The sequence below is a fragment of the Pseudoliparis swirei genome, chromosome 11 (assembly GCF_029220125.1).
Source record: "Pseudoliparis swirei isolate HS2019 ecotype Mariana Trench chromosome 11, NWPU_hadal_v1, whole genome shotgun sequence".
NCBI classification, from domain to species: domain Eukaryota; kingdom Metazoa; phylum Chordata; class Actinopteri; order Perciformes; family Liparidae; genus Pseudoliparis; species Pseudoliparis swirei.
Genome location: NC_079398.1, coordinates 23137295 through 23160762, shown reverse-complemented (window position 1 = coordinate 23160762; position 23468 = coordinate 23137295). Strand labels below are relative to the sequence as shown.

General features: G+C 44.6%; 1 protein-coding gene across 2 annotated transcripts; it reads left to right on the top strand.

Annotated features, from left to right (window-relative positions):
- The first annotated feature begins 11715 nt into the window (after nucleotides 1-11715).
- LOC130201206 (uncharacterized) lies at nucleotides 11716-15726 on the top strand. Of its 2 annotated transcripts, XM_056425995.1 has the most exons (6): nucleotides 11719-12131; nucleotides 13434-13550; nucleotides 13641-13834; nucleotides 14707-14854; nucleotides 15046-15250; nucleotides 15413-15726. In XM_056425995.1, exons 1-6 carry the CDS (start codon nucleotides 11913-11915, stop codon nucleotides 15718-15720), a joined length of 1191 nt encoding a protein of 396 aa, XP_056281970.1. In that variant the 5' UTR covers nucleotides 11719-11912; the 3' UTR covers nucleotides 15721-15726. The 2 variants fall into 2 exon arrangements, with proteins under 2 accessions (XP_056281971.1, XP_056281970.1); XM_056425996.1 differs by lacking the exons at nucleotides 15046-15250; nucleotides 15413-15726 and adding an exon at nucleotides 14941-14973 and having other exon boundaries at nucleotides 11716-12131.
- The last annotated feature ends 7742 nt before the right edge of the window (nucleotides 15727-23468 follow it).

Genomic DNA, 23468 nt, shown 5'->3' with positions numbered 1-23468 from the left:
GTACAAAAATGTACAAACGACACAAAGAACACATCAACAAGTTGTTGTTCTGCACTTCTTGCCGTCTCGTGTTTCTTAAGAAGTTAAAGACGATCGTTGTGTGAATGTCAAGGTGCGTTCACACCAAAAGCGATGCGATTTTTCGCGTCGCTCAAAACGCGTGAGTTTACTCGCTCGACCGTTCGCCGTGTTCACGCCATGAGCGTCCAGACGCTCCGCGAGGGGTGGGGCTTATCTCCGTGTCTCGTCTCCGTAAAGACCGTTATCATCTCCTCCATCCACCAGAATAACTCACCACTAGTTCTGCTTTATACTTGTTGTGGACGTCCCACACACTGACGCCCTCGTGTTTGGGTTGATGACATCACCCGTAGGCTCACTCAGCTCGGTCACTTTCACCGATGAAGTCACTGTTACGCCTGAAAGACTTCCGCTTCCAGCTACGAGAGCGGAACATCTAAACGCTGTTATTGTGTTCATTACATTATAATATATAATATATGTTATTGTGTTCATTACATTATAGTATATAATATATGTTATTGTGTTCATAACATTATAATATATGTTATTGTGTTCATTACTATATAATATGTTATTATGTTCATTACATTATAATATATGTTATTGTGTTCATAACATTATAATATATGTTATTGTGTTCATAACATTATAATATATAATAAATGTTATTGTGTTCATAACATAATATATAATACATTTTATTGTGTTCATAACATTATAATATATGTTATTGTGTTCATAACATTATAATATATAATATATGTTATTGTGTTCATAACATTATAATATATAATACATGTTATTGTGTTCATAACATTATAATATATGTTAGTGTTCATAACATTATAATATATAATACATTTTATTGTGTTCATAACATTATAATATATGTTATTGTGTTCATAACATTAGAATATATAATATATGTTATTGTGTTCATAACATTAGAATATATAATATATGTTATTGTGTTCATAACATTATAATATATAATATATGTTATTGTGTTCATAACATTATTGTCCGACTTAAAGGGGAAGCGTCCCACCTCGGTCCTCAGGGAAACCAGGAGCCGTGTTCAACGTTTAACACCCGTCCAACAAACTGTCTGAAGTGCCTGATGGACGACGGATAGAGCAGCCGTTGCTTAACGAGTCGTCTTTCTCCACAGCTGATTTTCGTGCCTCCAACACTGGGCGAAAGATTCCGTGATAACGTCGCCAGGGAAACGAGCGTTCGTGCGGAGACTCCGAAAGCCGACGTGTCGCTGCGGAGGAAGACGAAGCGACTTTTTACGCTCAGGTTATGATGGACGGCCCAATTGTCTCTCGTGAAAGCCCCCACGAGGAGGACGACTCGGTTACATCACGGGACGATCGAAGGGAATGTCGAGCGACCGCAGGACGTCACGCCGAGAGCTGACTCCAGGAAAAGCAACTGTTTTTATGAGCGCACGCCGGAGAGGCGGAGCTACTGCATCTGAGAGACGAAGAAGAACCGGGAGACGTGTCCGCCGGGTCTTTGTGACTCTTCACGATCCCGGATGCAGATTTGTAGACACGGCTTGAAAAGGGGATTTCTCTTTCTCACACTAAAGTCTTTCCTCGTAAAATTAGCGCAATAACAGCTGGTTGTAAACGCGGCGTGTTTTCACTGCAATCCTGCACTGAAGCTGCTGGCTGGCTATATGTACTACACACACACACACACACACACACACACACACACACACACACACACACACACACACACACACACACACACACACACACACACACACACACACACACACACACACACACAGGAGAGGTTTTCAAAAGACAAGTGTGTGTAAGTAGGAGAGTGAGAGAGAGAAGTGAAGTGACATTGTGTGTGTGTGTGTGTGTGTGTACGAGAGAATTGTCGAGTCTGAGCGTAAATCTGCGGCTGGCGTGGTTTTAACGAGTCTCTTAATGACCCAAACAAACCCTGCTGACATTTACACATGGGGGGGGGGGGGGGGGACACACACACACACACAACCTTGTACTTCTATCTTTGCGAGCATACTCTCACCTTCGACCTGACCTTTACCATCACAACTCTAAGCCTGACTGCAGGACCCGAAGGTACGAGGTATATATTGCCGATGTATTGGCAAAACATTTTTTTTCATAAAGAAAACATCTTTTTTTTAATTTGCATTAGAACATTGAGATAAACCTGCGTTGGTAGAATAATTACAAAATGGCCAAAACACCCTCATTTTCCAAAGTGCTCACTCTCAGGGTCTAAAACTGTTGTTGGTCCTCACAAAGATAAGTGGACGAGTATACACACACACACAACATTACACACATTTTATTCCTCTGAAAATGCCGCACATGTTTGGTAATGCGATTACAAGGTGTAATGACCCCCCCACCCCCCCCCCCCCCCACACACACTCTCCCTCTCTCTTCGCTGTCCTTTAATTTTTCTCTCTTTTCATCTTGCCTTTCATAATCCACCTGGACTCAAACAGACATGGCATTCATTTAACTGCAGACTGCACGTAGACCTGCTCTGACACATAGAAAACACACACACACACACGCAAGCACACACACACACACGCAAGCACACACACACACACACACACACACAAAGAGGCATTAGCTGCAAACTCAATGTGTTGATTTTAAACGTCTGAGAACTTCGGAGAAGATGAGCCACATATTCCTTCTGAGATGCACAGGGGGGGGGGGGAGTGTGTGTGTGTGGTCATTAAATAGAGGGGAGAAGATACACACACACACAACCTCTGTTTTGTGTCATCAGTCACATGGATACAGACCAGATGATGACTTCAATATGTATTCCAGAGAGCATTTTAGAAATATGGCAATTATGTATTTTTTGTTTGTGTGGCGTTCATCAACAGAAAGCAGTGTTCCCCATCTAAATAACAGAACTACGGTGGCCCACAGGGGCCAGTGGTCACGCACATACTTTATTATCTGGCAGCTCAATTGAAACCAATAAATTATTTGGACATATGAATAAAAGCTGCCCAACAAACTGCAGCCTATAAGCCCTTTTAATTCATATTTACATGTAAACTATCACGGGCACTTTTGTCCTCAGCACCTGCTCAGGTTTGACCCTGAAACAGATCCACACATTAATCCACACCCCCACACAGTCTCACACACACACACACACACACACAGTCTCTCTCTCTCTCACACACACAGTCTCTCTCACACACACAGTCTCTCACACACACACACACAGTCTCTCTCTCTCACACACACAGTCTCTCACACACACACACACACACAGTCTCTCACACACACACACACACACACACACACACAGTCTCTCACACACACACACACACACACACAGTCTCTCACACACACACACACACACACAGTCTCACACACACACACACAGTCTCTCTCTCTCACACACACAGTCTCACACACACACACACACACACAGTCTCTCACACACACACACAGTCTCTCACTCACACACACACACACACACACAGTCTCTCTCTCTCACACACAGTCTCTCTCACACACACACACACACAGTCTCTCTCACACACACACACACACAGTCTCTCACACACACACACACACACACACACACAGTCTCTCTCACACACACACACACACAGTCACACACACACACACACACACAGTCTCTCTCACACACACACAGTCTCTCACACACACACACACAGTCACACACACAGTCTCTCTCACACACACACAGTCTCTCACACACACACACACAGTCACACACACACAGTCTCTCACACACACACACACACAGTCACACACACACAGTCTCTCACACACACACACACACAGTCTCTCACACACACACACAGTCTCTCTCACACACACAGTCTCTCACACACACACAGTCTCTCACACACACACAGTCTCTCACACACACACACACACACACACACAGTCTCTCACACACACACACACACACACAGTCTCTCACACACACACACACAGTCTCTCACACACACACACACACAGTCTCTCTCACACACAGTCTCACACACACACACACACAGTCTCTCACACACACACACACACACAGTCTCTCACACACACACAGTCTCTCACACACACACACACACACAGTCTCTCACACACACACACACAGTCTCTCACACACACACACAGTCTCTCACACACACACACACACACAGTCTCTCACACACACACACACACACACAGTCTCTCACACACACACACACAGTCTCTCACACACACACACACACACACAGTCTCTCTCACACACACACACACACACACAGTCTCTCACACACACACACACACAGTCTCTCACACACACACACACACACACAGTCTCTCACACACACACACACACAGTCTCTCACACACACACACACAGTCTCTCTCACACACACACACACACACACACAGTCACACACACACACACTCACACTCCAGTCTTCTGTCCAAGTACCATCTAGACACGTCACTCCAGTAACACAGTCATTCACTCACACACGTCACACGTCTCACACCACGCACAGTCTCACCAGCACAGCCTCAGTGTCTCTCTTTACCCGAGGCACTGGAACGACAGGCTCTCACGCCAAACAGCTCTCTTACCACCAGCAAAGGTCTCGTGCCACAACAGTCATAAGGCACAGTCATCACAACATCCCTGTACATCGAGGGCTCTATAAACACACACACACAACTAGCTGCTCGTTTCACCCTCAAGCACAGTGACTGAACACAGTATCTTTTCAGCAATAACAATAATGCTCCACATGTCACATATCATACGGTACAAAACAGTTCACGTCCAAAGCATCATCTCAGTCCTCTCACACACGTCGAGTCAACCATCCGACACAACTGAGTCTGAGCACGTCTTCACACACACTACACACACCACACACACGAGTCTCTACACACAAACCGTCTGCATGCGCCCACGCCAGTGCATCATGCACCAGCAGACAGGCGAATCACAGTCTCTACATCGGAGTCATAACAGTGCAACAAACACACAGATAGTGTGCTGCTTTCTTTCGTGCTGTTTTGGGCTCGGAGAGCATTGAGCCACTGCTCAGGTTTGTAATGCGAGTCATTCTGGGTTTCCCCACTCTCGCATCTGAGTTGATCGTGAGGGAATGAGCTGCGAGGTCAACCGCCGTGGAAACAGATCTGCGACTGAGCACGTCTTGGTAACAATTACAACACACACAGACCACTTGAGCGCGACGCCGATTGAGCGCTGCAGAAGGAAGAGAGCTGAGCAGTACCCATGTGTGAGTTCTAATACTTATTGAGGTCTGTTGATGACGAGTGACTTGAGAAGAGTTTCCAGGAGACAGCATACGTTTTATTTCTTTCTTTCTGATAGAAGATAGTGAGTTAGCAAAGTTTTACGTCCAAACGTGCTGTCTGATCTCGGGTTTCTCCGCGCTCGGGGCAACCCACCGTGAATCCAAAACACTGAGTATCTCTCACTTTGGCAAATGACCTCTGATGGGTCACATGCCCAGGCGTTCTGTCCAATCACTGGACCGTAGAAGGGTCGAACACAATCAGTTCCCGATCACGGCCGGACGCGTGCGCGCGACGCAGGAGGGCAGGAGGAGCAACAGCTCACCATTAGCCCTGTCGAGGTGTCTGTTTATTACGGCTCTGGAGTGTGCCACGCTGGAGACCGGCCTCGACGGTTTACACCAACTCACGTCACCAAGTAAGTGATGGACAGCATGGAGAGCGAGCGCATAACGCAGACCGTATTGGGTTGAGCTCGCGTGGCGCTGCGCGGCCGTCCCGCGAACCGACATCATTTCAACAGCCTCGCAGGTAACCACTCGGACCTGCTATAAAGCTGGATCGTCACACCCCCGACTAGGATACATCGTTGCTCACTGTTTTGAGGTCACATCACACGTTGAAGTCGCCTTACGACCGAGAATGAGCCCTGACCGCGGAGGCGCTCGTCTGAATGGGACGGGGCGTCAACTGCCGGCGAAGGGGGAGGAGGTACGCTGAGCCGGTGGCGCAGCGTCCGTTCTCTTACGGCGCTGCCAGGGAGCGGAGGTCCCGACGACCAGACGGCACCTCGTGAGCTCTGCCCAGAACGCCTCGCGAGACCGCAAAACAACCGATCCCGTCGCATGAATCTCGAGTGGAAGGACCCACGCGACACAACAACAGGACACACACACACACACGAGAACATCCACTCATCGAGCAACACAGAGACCGCGGAAGCACGGCGCACGCCCGCCCCATCAATGACCGACACAGTCCAAGTGTTGCGAACTTAACTGAACTTTCACTATAGAAGCCTGGGGCCTGTGTCATGGAAAGCTGGAGCCGACTCGTGCGAGTGAAGAACAAACACACACCTACTCCTGGTGGTCACGACCACTGATCACATCTTCTCTCAGCGTGCGGACGCTACGGCAGCCGGAGGAGAAGCGTGACGGTTTACACGGCGCAGCGCGAGACTGCTCGGGTTTCTCCGTCTCTTTCCGAGCAGGAAGAAGACTGGAATGCCGATTGAGACGCAAAGTGTGAGACCGAGAAATCCACCTGGACCAACACAGATCTTCTGAAAGGGCACTTAGCTTCCGATTCCCTTTGGGTAATAAATAAACTCTGACGTTTCCTGAAGACGCGGCGAACCACAAGACGCCTAACTCCACGCGTCAGCAATACATCGAGCAGAAGGAAACACAGCACACTGATCATCACATGACAGCTGGACACTCACGACAGACTATCGACGCTTCACCCTCATCACGCGGGAAGCGCACACCTAACTCCGTGGCGCGGTGGCTTTAACTTAACCTAACTGTTCCGTCAGGACGCGAGAGTCCTTGCTCGTCAAACAGAGACGCAGCCGTGTCCACGAGCACAAAGCACACGCTGTGGGGTGTAGGTCGCGTGCGATAACAGGCATCTGGCGTCTCTCGTCTCCACTGGCCGTCACTCTCCCTTCCTTCCGCGGGAACTATGCCCTAGTGCTTTAACGTGGCAGCGATGAGACAGGCGCTCGTTTCGGACTTTGGGGACATACACACACCTACGCATCACTCAGCTCGGTCACGACGAATTGAGCGCACGGTTAACCCGCTGAGAAGCGAACATCCGTCGATGTCGTCGACGACCGGGGAACTTAACTTCCTGTGGCCGGAATCAGGAGTGAACCCTGGACGTGGACTCGGCGGAAGAGGCACCGATGCCAGGAGGAGCGCCAGGCCGGCCACACTTCTGCTTTAGGTCGTGCGGACGCAGAAAGCAACACGACTTCTGTTCAGAAACATGCTCCGCCTGGCTTGGAACCGTTCGACGGCGGATTCAAACATCCCGCGTCCCGGCACGCATCCGCGTACTCAGTGGTCGACTGTTGAATGAGTAAGAGAATCCAACAAGACAGAAGAAGTTTACGTTCTCTGGTAGCGGACGCAATCGACCTGGAGCATTGAAGATATCGGATGCAGTTGGAAACGAGTGTTGAGACGAAGGTCTCGCTGGCTCTTTCCCACTTCCTGCACTCGACTCTCCTCATTGTCGTGTGACTTCATGAAATCCTATCAGTTTTCTCAGACACTTCACGAACACCTGAAACGTCAGAAATGTGCTATCGGACCACACTCTCGAACAGACACAAATAACACATCATCGGATTATTGAGGAGGACGATACACATCACACGACGTCTGCCGAGACAACGATCCTCAGGCGTGCTGTTTACGACGAGTCGAAGGAAGATTCATAAGTCACACCATCCGTCCAAGAGCAGACGCTCGGGGTCTACAGATAAGCTCAACGCTGGTCCATGAAGTTGGAACGCGTGGGACGTGACGGACTCAGCGGGATTATAGGCGCCGGTAGACGAGGCGGAGCGACTGGCTCATGTTTCTTTGAGAACGGAGAACTCGGACAATTGAATTATTGAGGCAACGCCAAAGTGTTAAGAGCGAGGTCGAAAAGCCACGTCCAGTCACACGGAACGATCGTAGCTCTCTGAGGCAGCTGTCAAGCTTCAGTGCTACCGGCGTAATTGATGCCCAACTTGAGCACGTTTTGAAACGACATCTCTCTGAGGTTACAATCACATTTCCACGCGAAAAAGGGAACTACTGCTGAGACATCGAGCGATGAGGCACACCGCGAACGAGGCCGAACTGTTGAATCATCACATCTACAAACCAGAGAACACTCACTGCTCCAAGGGGAACTCGTCATGTAGAGGTATTGCTTTTGAATCTTAAATTACACTGAATGATACGTCTTGAGAAATCGCGTGGCGATTTACAGATCCATCAGCACGCTGAAGCGACTTGCCGAGGTCTTGTTATGATATTACATCACAGCATCGACACACACACATCGGTGGTCTACTCAATCAAGACACCACACGCTAGAGCTCGAGATGAAGCGAGCAACGCTCGACGCGGGCCCATGCGAGACTTCTCCGACGTGCCGTCATGACAGGGCAGCGTGGCTTCTTTCAAACGAGGAATCATGTCTGCGGAGCGGAAAGCAGTTTTAGCGTTTTCTTCTTCACCGGTCGTCAGCTCGATACGGAAGTCACCTCTGACAGCGAAATGGTATGCTTGTTTATGAGGAGTCCAAAGTGTTGGGGGCCGGACGTACAACTGAATCCCTAAACCCTGTGTGAGAGCTGTCCGATCACAGTCATCGTCTCATGGAACAAGAGGGAACGTGAAGCTGTGCAGCATTTCGTTTCGGGGATAATTAGTGATGAAACCACGAGACGTGTTTACGTAGAAGCGCGACACGTGATCTGGATACGTCCGCGAGACCACGGTTGCAAACTGCTTCAGTGTTTTTAATGGAAATATTTTCTCGACCTGTAAAGCGAAACACGATCCTGAATAATACATAAAATGAATCCACGCTAGGAAGCTGGACGAAAGGACTTCGAGCGAGAGTTCAAACCCGATCATCCCGGGAGGCAGTGAGCAACACGATATGTTTATAGAAGGTCTTCGTCACTTGAAGTCATCATATTTTCTTTAGTTTCCATAATTTTCTCAGTTGTATCGACTGCTTCCATATTGTGTTGTGTAACTTGTATGAATATATTAAATATTTTTAAACACATTTTTACAATTTCTTTTTTGTATTAATACAATTAAAATGTTTATCGGCACTCTGCTGGGAAATAATGATCGTTTGAGTAAATAAAACATTTCGGATTATTGGGATGAAGTTATCACATGAATCACAGTCTGCCACGCAGCAAGACAGAGCATGCTTTTACTTTGAAGGGTCATGTTGGTTATATGGAATATTACAGTCAATTAGTGTTTGCGCCACACACATCAGCGTTTCTTCTCAAATCAGACGAGTCGGGGCCAATTATAGCCTCGCGCTCCTGATGTATGAACGCGTGGAGAAACCGCGCGCGCGGAGCTCCACGCGGGGGGAGTTCTCTCAGGCCGGTGCCGGTAATGAACAGAGGCAGACTGAGGCTCATTTGGCCTCGGATTGAAAACGACGAACATGTCTCGGGTCAATAAATGCAATTAATGTGCAGCCAACGCCAAACTATTATCACCCGCGCGCTCGTTTCACGCCTCCGACATCTAACCGGCCAAAGCGGTCACACGTCTCATTCCGGGATGACGATAATCCGGTGATGCTTTTTTTTTTAGGACACGATAGGAGTCAAAGCTGCGGCTGAGGGGGCCGGCGTCACCATCTGAATCCCATTGAGGCGCGCGTGTGTTTGAAGAGGGGGGGGGGGGGACTGATCTGCTGCTGAGGGAGGGCAACCGCACAGCTCGTTCATTCAAAGGGAGGAGAGGAAGAGGAGGAGGGGGGGGGAGAGGGGGTGATGCTTTCTGGTTTCTGGAGGAACTTCAGAGACGATGAGAGGCGCCGAGGAGCGCGGCTCTGTGAACGAGGCCGATGTGTGATTCATGTCGCTGCTGCTAAACCAGAGAAGACGTCACTGTTGCAGTGAGGAGAGAAACGCTCGTCCTGTAGAGGCTGTTCCGCTTCTTCTGGAGGGGATTTAGAAATCACGCAGGGAAACGTCTGACTGCAAAGGGAGAGCAGAGTTTGTTCAGACGCATCTGATCCTCACGCTCCTCCTGGTGACGTGGGGCCCTCAATATTTTCTCGAAACCAAAGTGTCAATATATATATATATATATATATGTATTTGTTTTAGTTTTAACAGACAGAATGAGGCACTCATTGAGCAAGTTGATTTCCACTGAAAATAAGGGAATGCGCTCAGTCAACTGCCAGTTTGAGATGGAACAATATGTCTCTTCCAGCCCCGCAGTGTGCGTAATGGCACAGCTCTGGGCCGCGCGCAGTTCAGCCAACATGAGGACCAGGAACCTGTGCGCGTTCTCACACACCGAGATGGAATGACGCGCAGAAAGGCGTCCTTTTACTCCGCTGACAGCGGCGGAGACGCGCGCGGGTTGCGCACACATCCCCCACTGCGGCACCTGTGCCACGGCGCGGCCGCGGGGCTGGTCCTCCTCCTCCTCCTCCTCTTCCTCCACCTCCTCTTTCACGCTTCACAGGCACACGGTGTTTAACACCGCGACTTGACACCGAGAGACTGGACAGCTCAACCTGTCTGATCCACTTCTACAAGGAAGTGGAGCTATTCCTCTCGCACTTCTGAGGCTGCAAAGAGCTGTCTTTGTATACTCATAATCATGATAATACTCTTATTAATAATAGTAATAATAATAATAATAATAATAATACGCTACTTACCAACAATATCCCGTTTTGACAGCAACTCGCAGCCTTCCAGGTGTCACCAATCACTCAGGAGGAATAAAACCGCCATTATTGTACTTTAAACTTCATAAAAACCCGTAAAACTACTTTAAAATCCGTAAATCCTCGCGCTGCGGGTCGCGGCGTGACGACAGTTGGGGGGGAAAGTCCGGAATCCCCGTCACAGCGTGACGGCGAGAGTCCTCGGCTCGGTCCCCGCGGCTGCGAACGACAACTTGTCCACTTAGATCCCGCGTCCCGCCGCGCGCTGCTGCCCAACGTGTCCAAAGCTCCGGAACGAGTTCATCCTGCGGCGCACGCGGCGCGGGTCGGGGAGGCGGCACCGGACGCACTGAACGCGGCTCCGCGCTCGGCTCCAGTCGGTGTTGCTTCGGCGCCTCGGATCAACCAACTCGGACTGGTGGCTCTCCGGTCCGTGTACGTAATGTTATTTCGTTTTTTCGTTTCATTCCAAATACGGAATACGGAAATCACGTGGTTTTTTCGTTTCCCGTTTGAAAACCAAAAACGGAAAAACGGAATACCACCCCCGTATTTCGTTTCTGCTGTCTGAAACCAAAAACGACAGAACGGAAGTGCTTAAAATGAAGTCAAAATAAAAGCCAGTGATACATATTCGTATTGACCTTAGAAGAATATTAATTAATCAATATAAAGAATAAATAATTAAACCGGGATATTTTAACGATGCAAACACATAGCAGGGTAACGTTAGAAGAATATAATTTAGTCAATATAAAGAATAAATAATTAAACCTGGATATGTTAGCAACAGTGGTGACGACGGGAAGTTTAATATTCATGTACACAGCAAGAATCACCTTCTCACTTAATGTGTGTGTGTGTGTGTGTGTGTGTGTGTGTGTGTGTGTGTGTTTTGAAACATATGGTTGGAGGGAGCAAGAAAGACTGTCCCACATTTACAAAGAAACAAATGGTCAATTTGACCCGCAACATAACAGGAGGGTTAAATGTAGTTGACACTACAAAGGGTTGCATTTTGGGTAACTGAGTTTATTCTGTGTTTATCTCCCGCAGTAGACGTGTTTAGGTTCGCCACTGCTATATACACCCTTTTGCACTGAAGCACGCAAGATGGACTCCAGCCTGTTACCTTACTTAGATATTGTACAACAAATGATGCATAGTGGCTGTAGTGATGTGGACATAAAAAAACACTTGATATTTGAATGTGGCTTGCGTAGAGGAACGTCCGTGGCCAATATTCGGAAGTTTTGTAAAGACCACGGGTTAAAAAGACAGCGAGTGACGGACCAACAACTTGAAGCTGCAGTCTCCAATGCAATAACACAGGTAGGGTGCAGTTAATTTATTTGCGCGAAAAATGCATACAACGAAACTATAAGTGTGTGTAAGGTTAGTATGTTATACTTTAACCCTCCTGTTATGTTCGTTTCTTACATACAGCCGTCATGCTCCCGGGTCAGTTTGACCCAAAAGTGGTCAGAAACAAAACATCCTAATAACTATAGTTTGTACCTCATCACCAACACCATTACTAACAATCCAATCAGTTTTAGTGGAATTGAGTTATTCACCCTCCATAGATTTAATGAAAAATACATGTTCAAACAATTTTTTAGGTACATTAAAAAATCTAAATCTAAATTAAATTGCATTAGTTTACTATAACATGTATATTCTCCTTTTATTACCATTTAGTAGAAAAATTTCATGGGGTGATGTAGATAAATAGAGATGAGACACCTGTGTTCAGGGTCATAATGACCCGCCCACTAAAAATCAAGCCAAATGAGTCATAAAGGATTTGTATTGAAAGTAAACTTTAGTTATGTTCATTTATAGTGTTGATATGCATACATTATGTTATAAAAGATGACCAAAGGCCAGCACATAGTCATCCTCTTGGTGCAGTCGTATGGATCTGCAGAAATGTCACTCTTGCCTGTCTTCAAAACTTGAGAGCCCTGAACAGGGTGTGTGTCACTCTCAGTCACCCAGTCTATTAGAAGTACTAGAGCACCATATTTATTAGGAGAGACATGAAAGAAAGCCTTACTTTAGTGTCCCATGTCCAATAAAGGTGTATTTAGGGGGAAAATGAGAAACATTTGTAAAGTGTGGTTCTTGTGGGGTGATGGGCACACAGGCAGGATATAGATGGTTCATACAAACAGATGGTAAGAAAGACTGTCCCACATTTACAAAGAGGGGAACTCCATAATAGCTATTGTATTTAGTAGTTATATAGTTATTGTAACACGGTCCGAAAACTGTGCAGCTCCACGCAGCTCCAGCCGCAAATACCTGCCGTAAAGTGTGATCCATGTGACGTCATTCTGTAACTTGCTTGTATTTATTACAATAACAAATGATAACGACATCTTTTAACATTAAAGTTAGACACAGATCTGATTAAAGGTCAACATCTGAATCCAACTAAATAATGTAGCCTACTGCTAATTAAATTTGTCTCTTACAACTACGAGTAAAACATGTTTAAACTGCAACTAGTTTTCATAATCATCTATAATTCAAAACACTTAACAATTAATTGTAATTTAATTGGAGTTGAAGTTGACATTTCATGGCTTAACATTACAATGCAACATGTATTCCTTTCTTTATCTTCAGGGTGGTCCTACCTATGGCAGGAAAATGATGACTGGGAGTCTTGCAGCTGCAGGTGTCTTTGCATCAGAGGGTCGTGTTGGAGCTGTTTTGCGCAACATTCACCCACCTTACCATAAGGCACGATGCCAGATTTTTTTTTTCTTCTCAAATTAGAATATGTTGTGCTATTCAATAAGGTCATGATGTTCTTTTTTGTCTGTGTTTAAGGGAGCAAGGAACCTCAACCCTCTTCCTTACCATGCAGCCTATGTGGGTCACAAAATCCACATGGACCAAAATGAGAAGATTGTCATGTTTGGCGTGACTCATGTGCTGGCAATAGATGGCTTCTCCAGCAAAATTGTTGGACAAGCTACTATGCCTGTAAAGAACAACCTCACCATCTACAATGACGTTTACAGGTAATTGAAAAGACTGTTGTCCTTGTACCCTAAACATTACAAATCATCCCCATTTTATGAGGTGTTTTAACAGGGTGTCTGTGGGTCCTTAACCCTTGTGTTGCCTTAGGGTCATTTTGACCCGAATCAATATTACACCCTCCCCCCGCCTTAGGATTAATTTAACCCCATTCAATGTTTAATGTCGGTGTTCTTTCGGTAGTCAACAAACAAACATAAAGTGCCTCACACTTAAACTTGGAAAACAATATTAATTCTAATAATTTTCTGGAGGTTTTAATTGCTGGCGTCAAATTGAATCCAAAGGGTAAAATATGTTAGTAAATATAAAGGTAACAGGAGGGTGAAACATTGAATCGGGTCAAAATGACCCAAAAGCGGGGGGAGGGTGTAATATTGATTCGGGTCTAAATGACCCTAAGGCAACACAAGGGTTAAAAACAAAAAAATGCATTTAAAATTAAATATCTTACAATTTCTTGAATACCATTTTGTCAGCTCTGAAAAATGCACTTGATTAGGAAGAGACGCACATTTTCGAAAGTGGATTTAAATTCAATATGGCTTGTTAATGTATTAAAAGAAAATGCTCAATTTAAGTGGGATTAGTCGTATGTGAAAACCTTCATAATATATATTTTTTTAGTTTGGATTTGAATCAACGTATTAAATTGCATTCATATTGGTCTAAAAAAGGACTTAAATTAAACTTATTGAAAACTACAGAAACCCTTTTTAAGCAGCAAGTTAAAACTCAACTCACCTCATCAGTACCTGATAACACAAGACCTACTACACATTTTGTAAATGTATCTGACACCATTAGCCTTACCCTCCATACTGCTGTCTGCCAATGTTATGTTTTCTTGCAGGAGTGCAGTAATGGAATATGGGATGTGGGACCAGGTCAGAGTGGATCATGGAAAGGACTTCTACCTCACTCTTTTCATGCAGGAGAAGTTGGCCAGCCACCGCCACAACACTGAAAGGCCACCATATCTCCAAACACCATCGACAAAGGTGATCAACATACAATGGTTTTGCTGATTATAAAGTTAATCAACATGTAATTAAATAACTATTTCACACTTTCATTAATTATTCAGAATGGTTAACTGAAGATATTGAAATGTGTGAAAGTAAGTTAGTCTGGGGGGGGGGAAATATTTGTTTATCAAGAATCTGAAAATGTCTCTATTTTGCAATGACAGAATCACAGAATCGAGAGAATCTGGCCAGAAATCAACAACCGGGTTAACTACCCATTGAAAGCTGCATTGGTCCAACTGGTGGATCAGGAGGAGCTGGACATGGAGGACCAGATGACTCGGTTCTGTGTGTCATCTTTGACATGCCAGTTGGCCCAGATCGGTGTTAACCGAACTGTGCAAGCATGGAATGCACACAGGATTCCTGGTATGTCTTCGGGTTGGTCTTTCAAGCCTTTTTTAATGTGAATAATTATTTTCTAAATGTTTTACTATTGAATGTTTCTTAAACATGTTTTATCAAATACTAGAAGGAGCATGTTGCAATACATGGCATGGTTGTGACAGCCACATTGAATTATTATTACAGGGAGGGGGATACCAAATTACTTGGCCAGAGATGGATGCCCAAATAAACTGTCGACAGACCTTTTGCCAAATGCATCTGTGGCTGCAGACTGGTACGACCAGGAAGTGGGCTCACTGACACGAGTGTCAGACTTTGGCACCAACCCATTTCCAAGTTCACAGGACCAGGAAGCTGCAGTGAGGGAATTTGCTCTGCAGTGCCCTGATACGAGTGTACTGCTGGACAATGCAGTGAATAATCTGCCACAACCGTTCAAAGATGGACTCAAAGGCCTCATCGACATCTCAAGGAGAAATTGTCAACGCTGATGTTTTTGTGTGTCTAAGTTGTTATTGTCTGTGCTTTTAATTAATTGGTTCAACTGACGGGATGTTTTTTCTTTTCTTCAAATGTTGGGGTTTAAAGGAGAAATATGTTCTTTTTGAATAAACACTTATGTCTTTAAAGTCTGGCACGAATTTCATTTTTAATCTGTAATGGGAAAGGCTGGACCTGTAACACCAACTATTGATAGTGACACGGTGTGTTGACCCCCTGCCAGTGTGAGTAAGGCACTGGAAGATGGCTTGTTCAGTGACCTCTGACCTAGGTAACAAACGTACACCCCAAAATATACACACACAAGACGGTTGCAGCCGGTTTAGGGCGGTGAAGCCATGATAACTTCATACATCAGCCACCATCGTATCACTTGTTTCAGGCTCATAAATCGGTCTCCCCGACAGCCGGGTATCACAGATTTGGACCCAGTGTGAAGATTTCCCACTGGAGGAGGACCCCTATGTGGTTAGGAACCTCGCTTGTTTATGAAGGGCAGCTTAAGGACCCTGACACCCTCAGTTTGGATGTCAATCTGACACCTATTGCTTCACTAAGAACACAGCTGATGTCTGAGCACTACAATCACACAGCAGGAACAAACATCAATGATAAACAATCTGAGCCAACCTATAAATCACATAATACTAAACACCATTTTGACCTGAGCTTGTAGCAGGTATAAAGCTTCAGTGAAGCTCAGTCAGGACGGTTCATACATCTGACATTCACTTTTCATTTGGAACAGCTCTTGGAAGGCAACACTTTGATGATGTAAATCATGCGAGCAGATTAACTGCAGATGGAAGAATCAGAGGAATTGAGATCCAGCAATACAATTCAAATACAAGAATGTAATCCTAATGCAATGCTACCACTAATTCTGAAGGCTTCCTCTTTAGGGAGTAGTTAACTTGTGCTTGACATAAAGAATTAGAAAATACCAAAGATTGTCTTTCTTTACGAATCTAGAAGTGTGCAGATGTCATTGGATCAGATGTGAGCTGCTGCTCTGAGCTAAACAAGGCCGACCTGTTGCTCTGAGCTAAACCTGTTGCTATTAGCTAAACAAGGTCATGACTTGCTGCTCTGAGCTAAACAAGGTCATGACCTGCTGCTCTGAGCTAAACAAGGTCATGACCTGTTGCTCTGAGCTAAACTTCTTGCTATTAGCTAAACAAGGTCATGACCTGCTGCTCTGAGCTAAACAAGGTCATGACCTGTTGCTATTAGCTAAACAAGGCCATGACCTGTTGCTCTATAAGCTACACAAGGCTCTGAGCTGAATATGGCTTATCTAAATGTACATGCAGAGATATAGCCATACGGCTAAACACAGGCAACAATGCCTAACAATCACGACTGTAAACTATGTGAGACATGTTAGAGATGTGAGGAGCTGTGCTCTCCATGTTTCACTCTGATACAATAACTCATGTAGTCAGCTCCTCAAAACATGTTCACACACAACACAGAGCTCCATCCTTCTGGAGACCAGAGGACTACATGATGATGATGTGATGTAGTCAGAGGAGTAAAGACACTGACAGCAGAGTCACAACAGAACAGGTTATATGTTTATGATGATTTAGTTTATTTCGATCAGCAAAATATACAACAATCATAATTCAACAAAAGAAGAAAGTGGCTGACCGAAAGGGTCGAGGATGAAGCTAACGAGCTTATAAGTGCCCTAACCTATGATTTCTCGAAAAAACTTATTTCAAAGAATCATATATATATACATATATATATATATATATATACACACATACATACGTATACATATACATACATATACACACACACACACACACATATATACATATAAACACACACACTATACATACACACACATGCATATAAACATAAAACGAAAAACAAAACAAAAAACGTGTCCCCATTAACCGTTGATGTAATGATGATGTAGTAATGAAGGTTACAGGTGAAGCACAGGTGGTGCTGTGACTGGGTGCTAACTGAACGCTGCTTAATAAGAAAAACTCAACTGTCTCTTTATTTTTCAATTGTCAATATGTATTGCCTCGTGGTCATCATATCCTCACTCTTCCATGTTTAGTTCCAAAATGACCCAAATAAAACAAGTAAATACATGATGTATACAACTATGCTGGAAATTAACCATGAACATAAATATCAGAGGAAATAAACGGCATTAAATACATATGTATCAATAACAGGTATACTGCCATCTAGTGGTATAAAGGTGAACCGTTTACTCTGCGGTGGAAATATAGTCTCTGCACAGAAACATTACTTTGATTAATCTATATTAGGAACTGTGTTGCATCAAACAATGCAACGATTAAGTGAGAAGGTGATTCTTGCTGTGTAGGCTACATGAATATTAAACTTCCGTCGTCACCACTGTCGCTAACATATCCAGGTTTAATTCTTTATTCTTTATATTGACTAATTAATATTCTTCTAACGTTACCCTGCTATGTGTTTGCATCGTTAAAATATCCCCGTTTAATTATTTATTCTTTATATTGATTAATTAATATTCTTCTAAGGTTAATACGAATATGTATCACTGGCTTTTATTTTGACTTCATTTTAAGCACTTCCGTTCTGTCGTTTTTGGTTTCAGACGGCAGAAACGAAATACGGAGGTGGTATTCCGTTTTTCCGTTTTTGGTTTTCAAACGGAAAACGAAAAAACCACGTGATTTCCGTATTCCGTATTTGGAATGAAACGAAAAAACGAAATAACATTACGTACACGGACCCTCTCCTCCGCTGGCTGCCTGTGAAGTAGCAGCTGCACCGGGCTGCTGCCGTCAAGAGACACCGGCTGCGGGACAGGAGGACTTCCCGTGTGTCCCTTCAAAATAAAATGTCAGCCGACGAACTGTGACGCAATGCTTTTCTTGGACGTCAAGGAAGTGCGAAATAATATGAGCTATTTGAAGTGGACTATGCAGTGAGCAACACGATATGTTTATAAGGTCTTCATCACTTGAAGTCATCATATGTGCTTTAGTTTCCATAATTATCTCAGTTGTATCGACTGCTTCCATATTGTGTTGTGTAACTTGTATGAATATATAAAATATTTTAAACACATTTTTACAATTTCTTTTTTGTATTAATACAAATAAAATGTTTATCGGCACTCTGCTGGGAAATAATGATCATTTTAGTAAATAAAATATTTCGAATTATTCGGATGAAGCTATCAAATGAATCACAGTATGCCACGCAGCTACACAGAGCATACTTTTATTTTGAAGGGTCATGTTGGTTTTCATCGTGTGCGTGTGTGTGTGTGCGTGTGTGTGTGCGTGTGTGTGAGTGTGTGTGTGTGTGTGTGTGTGTGTGTGTGTGTGTGCGTGAGTGGGTGAGTGGGTGGGTGCTTGTGTGTGTGTGTGTGGGGGGGGGGGGGGGGGCAGACTTCTGCGCGCCGCTCCTCCGGGGCCGCTGGAGGCAGCAAGTGACGCACATGGCGACTCCTCCACCTCTTTTTACTCCAGTTCAGAAAGACTCCATGGGGCGAGGCGTCACGGCAGAATCCAAAGCTGCTGTTTGAGCCCTAACCAACTTTCCGGAATGCTTTACAGTCAGTGGTGGCCAACGTGAGGGTTAGGTGACCACAAAGGGACGTGAGGGGACTGTACATGGTCCTTTGGGGCGAAAAAAAGAGATTTACTTTTTTGACTTTCTCTTTGAGTTTAATGCAGCGACCGAATGTCTCGAGATAGTTATTGTGACGCAGATGATTGATTCATGTCTTTTTATTCTGTCAGAATAAAGTGCTGACAGAAATCAGAGGATCCAGATAGAGGGTCCCTGAACAGGGACTACAGAGGATTACAGATCAGGGATTACAGATCACTGCCATGCCTCTGATTACCCTTAATTAATTAATCAGCTCAAATAACTGACCTAAAAAAAAAAAAATGCTCTTTTCTTTTATCCATCACAGATGGGTTTTTTTAATCAAAATGTTCTGAATTCAAATTTTTTGAAATAATAATTATGTGAAATAATATGTCTGTTATAGTGGACAATAACACCGCGGAGGACAACGGGGAAACCTCTCGAGACTAAACTCTACTTTCAACACTTCTGAATGATAGAAATGAGCTACTAGAGTTTAGAAAAAAGACTCCTGATACAGTTTATGATTTAAAGTCACTCTGCTCTAAATGCTACACATCGGCCCTTCATCGGTTCTCTCGCTGTCGTACGGTAAACGTTCACTGCTGGTAACTCCTACATGTTAAACACCGATAACGTAAGTTAAGTCGCTTTTCTCCCAGACTTAATTGCCTCTCAGTGATTAGCTGATTGCAAACCAATGTTTGACCAGTCGGCCCTGAAGTGTGCCGAGTGGACAGTAAATGACGACTGCCTCAGGACCGAGGCGACGGCCGCTTTAAACAAGACGACCATCGCGGCCACACGACGCTTTGAGGAGGCGACTTTATGGCGCCGCGGAGCGGAGCGGAGCGGAGTGTGCCGTCGGGCCTCTTCACTGTGGTCCGCGACAGTCCGCGTCAACACGTCATAAATAACAGGAAATGGGAGGAGTTCATCAGGTAGATGGATTTTATTGCTTCATTTCATTATAAATATTATATCTTTGCATTTTTACACAAAACGAATCCGTCCGATTGGGTTGTGGGAGGTTGTGACGGCTGTTTGAAATTGTGTTTGGACCTTTTATTTGGACGAAAACGACAAAACAATTAGGTGTTAAATAATAATTATTTTCTCATTTGAATCACTTTCAGAAGCATAGAATACATCATTAAATATATATATATATATATATAAATATATATATACCTAATAAAAGACACAACATGATCGGAATCCATTACAAATATAAAACACATATTAAAACACCTAAATCTTCAGCCAATCCGCTTGTAAGCTTAAAAAGTGCTGAATCCAAATCCCCCCCCCCCACCACATAAAGGTGATCATGCTTCAGTGCTCATGGGGAAATTAAAAAGGGAGAAGCAACAAGCCTTTCTCATTAAAGTCAGTGAGGAAGAGGAGGGCAGGCCAACGGTGAATGCCGGGCTGCGCGACCTTTTGGACTACAGTGTGCCTTGAGAAAACGTCAGCGGGGGGGGGAGGGAGGAGAGGGGGGGGGGGCGAACAAAAGCCAGCCGGTTCAGGAGGAGAGGTCATAGAGATGGTGAGAATGCTCAGTGAGACAGCTCCAGTACTGATGGGCAAACTGACCAGATGACCTCACACACGCACACACACACACACACACACACACACACACTCCTTGGCTCTCCACCACTGCTCATGTTAGTAGGAAAAACAAAACTCCTCTTTGCACCCCCCCGAAACACCCTAACTTCTCATGAACACACACACACACACACACTCCACTTGCATTCCTTACCCCCCCCCCCCCCCCCATCCCTTCAGGGAACAGATCAGCAGGAGATGAAAGGTGAAACCTTTTCATTTAAAATGGAGTTAAAAATGAAAATGTTACTTTACTTTGTTTTCCCCCTGTATACTTAGTATTAGTATTTAGTATTTAGTTTTTTGTTTTTAGTATTTAGTTTTGTGTTTTATAATTATTTTTATTAATGCTCTGATGTGCACCGCTGCTGTGATTTTAGAAATGTCCCCACTGTGGGACGAATAAAGGAATATCTTATCTTATCATCAAAAGCCTCAGAGGTCTGTTGGGTTAGTTTGAGGCGGCGATGATGAAGAATGGAAGCAGCCAGAATCATTTCAAAAGCTCTCCAGTTTATCAGGTTTGATGGGATGGCGGGGGGGGGGGGGGGTCACTGATAAGGATCCGGTGACGTTCTCTCTGCACCCGGTGGCCAGCCGATTGCCTCTCGGTGTCTTTGTCTGGAAGAGGAGAACAGCAGCAGGACTGATCACTAACACGAGGGATTCTGGCCGGACTAGGACGCAGGACACGAAAAGAGAGGAAGTCGATCCCCGGAGGACACTTCACACGCCACTAGACTCAGCGCTGTCGACCCAGATACCACGAATGTCACGGGTCGCGTCTGGTGCCGCCACACACGAGCACCGAGGCAGTCGGGAAGCCTCCGTTGGGTCGCGACGAGATGAACCGGAGGGGTCGAGAGAGGGTTCAGGGGATAGGAAAGGAGAGAAAACTCTTCCTTCGCTTGTCTTTGCTTTTCTGTGAAACACGGAGTAGATTAGATTAGATTAGATTAGATTCAACGTCATTGTCATTCACGAAATGCAGTTAGCATCTAACCAGAAGTGCGAAGCAGAAGAGTGCAGCGTATGTGCAAATGGTCAAATAAATATAGATAAAAGTGCAGATGTGACATAGATATGTCAAGATTCAAGATTCAAGATGTTTTATTTGTCACATACACACACAGGGTGTGCAGTGAAATGAAAGTGGCAATGCTCAGCAGGAATGTGCAAGGGCAACAAGTACACACTATTTACAATAAAAAACAACACAATATTTACAGTACAATATTTACACTAAGTGTGTGTATGTGATATGTGTGCAGGTGAAGTACAGGTGAAGGTGGCAGTCGAGGTTATGAAGTTAGAGATGAGGTAGGAGACGTGATGAGATATACACTACCGTTCAAAAGTTTGGGGTCACTGAGAAATGTCTTTATTTTTCAAAGTAAAGCACTGTTTTTTCAATAAAGATAACATTAATCAAAAATACACACTATACATTGTTAATGTGGTAAATGACTATTCTAGGTGGAAACGTCTGGTTTCTAATGAAATATCTCCAGAGGTGTATAGAGGCCCATTTCCATCAACTATCACTCCAGTGTTCTAATGGTATATTGTGTTATCGCCTTAGAAGACTAATGTCTGATTAGAAAACCCTTGTGCAATTATGTTAGCACAGCTGAAAACAGTTATGCTGGTGATATAAGCTATACAACTGGCCTTCCTTTGAGCTTGACGTTTGTAGAACAAAATTAATATTTCAAATATTAATCATTATTTCTAACCTTGTCAATGTCTTGACTATATTTTATATTCATTTTATAAATAAAAGTGTGATTTTTCATGGAAGACACGAAATTGTCTGGGTGATCCCAAACTTTTGAACGGTAGTGTAGGTGAGAAAAGAAACAGACAGTTTATGTGCTTCTTCAGTAAAACTTGGACACCAAAATAACTCACCAAACAAGTCGTTCTTTCCACTGTCCCAACAACCACCACCTGGTTTGAGAGGCTTCCACTTATGTTGAGTGTGTTTTCCAGTGTTAGAATAACTTGCATGTATAAGCACATTTTGGTCGTAAAAGGGTTTTAATGAGTTGTTCCTGACTATTTTTGGGGGGGGGGGGAGGGGAATGTGTTTGGGAACATTTGGATGGAACCCTTGCTTTATGCAACAATGTTAAACACATTTTTTCCCCAAGCAAGTTATTAAATGTTCCAGACGCAGTAAGAATATGGAAAGCTGTGTTCAGTTGAAATAAATAAAAAATCTTTTTTCTTTTTTCCAGAGATAAGTGCCAGTATCTCGAACGCGTCCGCTTCAACCATTCCACATCTTTAAAACGGGAAATGTGCCGCCGTGTAAAACCTCCCCGATGAGGCTCTCTTTGGCTTCCCATTCCTTCAGAGGCGAGAGCCGTGAAGATCGTCTCCAAGTGGACGACACTCAAAGGTCACCCAACGCTTCGTGATCCAATCTGCCGTTCCAGGGAATCTAGTCGAGTAGTTTGTGTAGATCGGCTGCAGAGAACGCTTCTGATGAAGAGCG

Excerpts from the sequence above, each read along its gene's own strand:
- LOC130201206 (XM_056425995.1), top strand. The coding sequence starts at position 11,913 with ATGGACTCCAGCCTGTTACCTTACTTAGATATTGTACAACAAATGATG. Across the intron at positions 13,551-13,640 it reads TTCACCCACCTTACCATAAG|GGAGCAAGGAACCTCAACCC; the intron begins GCACGATGCCAG and ends TCTGTGTTTAAG. Across the intron at positions 15,251-15,412 it reads GAATGCACACAGGATTCCTG|GGAGGGGGATACCAAATTAC; the intron begins GTATGTCTTCGG and ends TTATTATTACAG.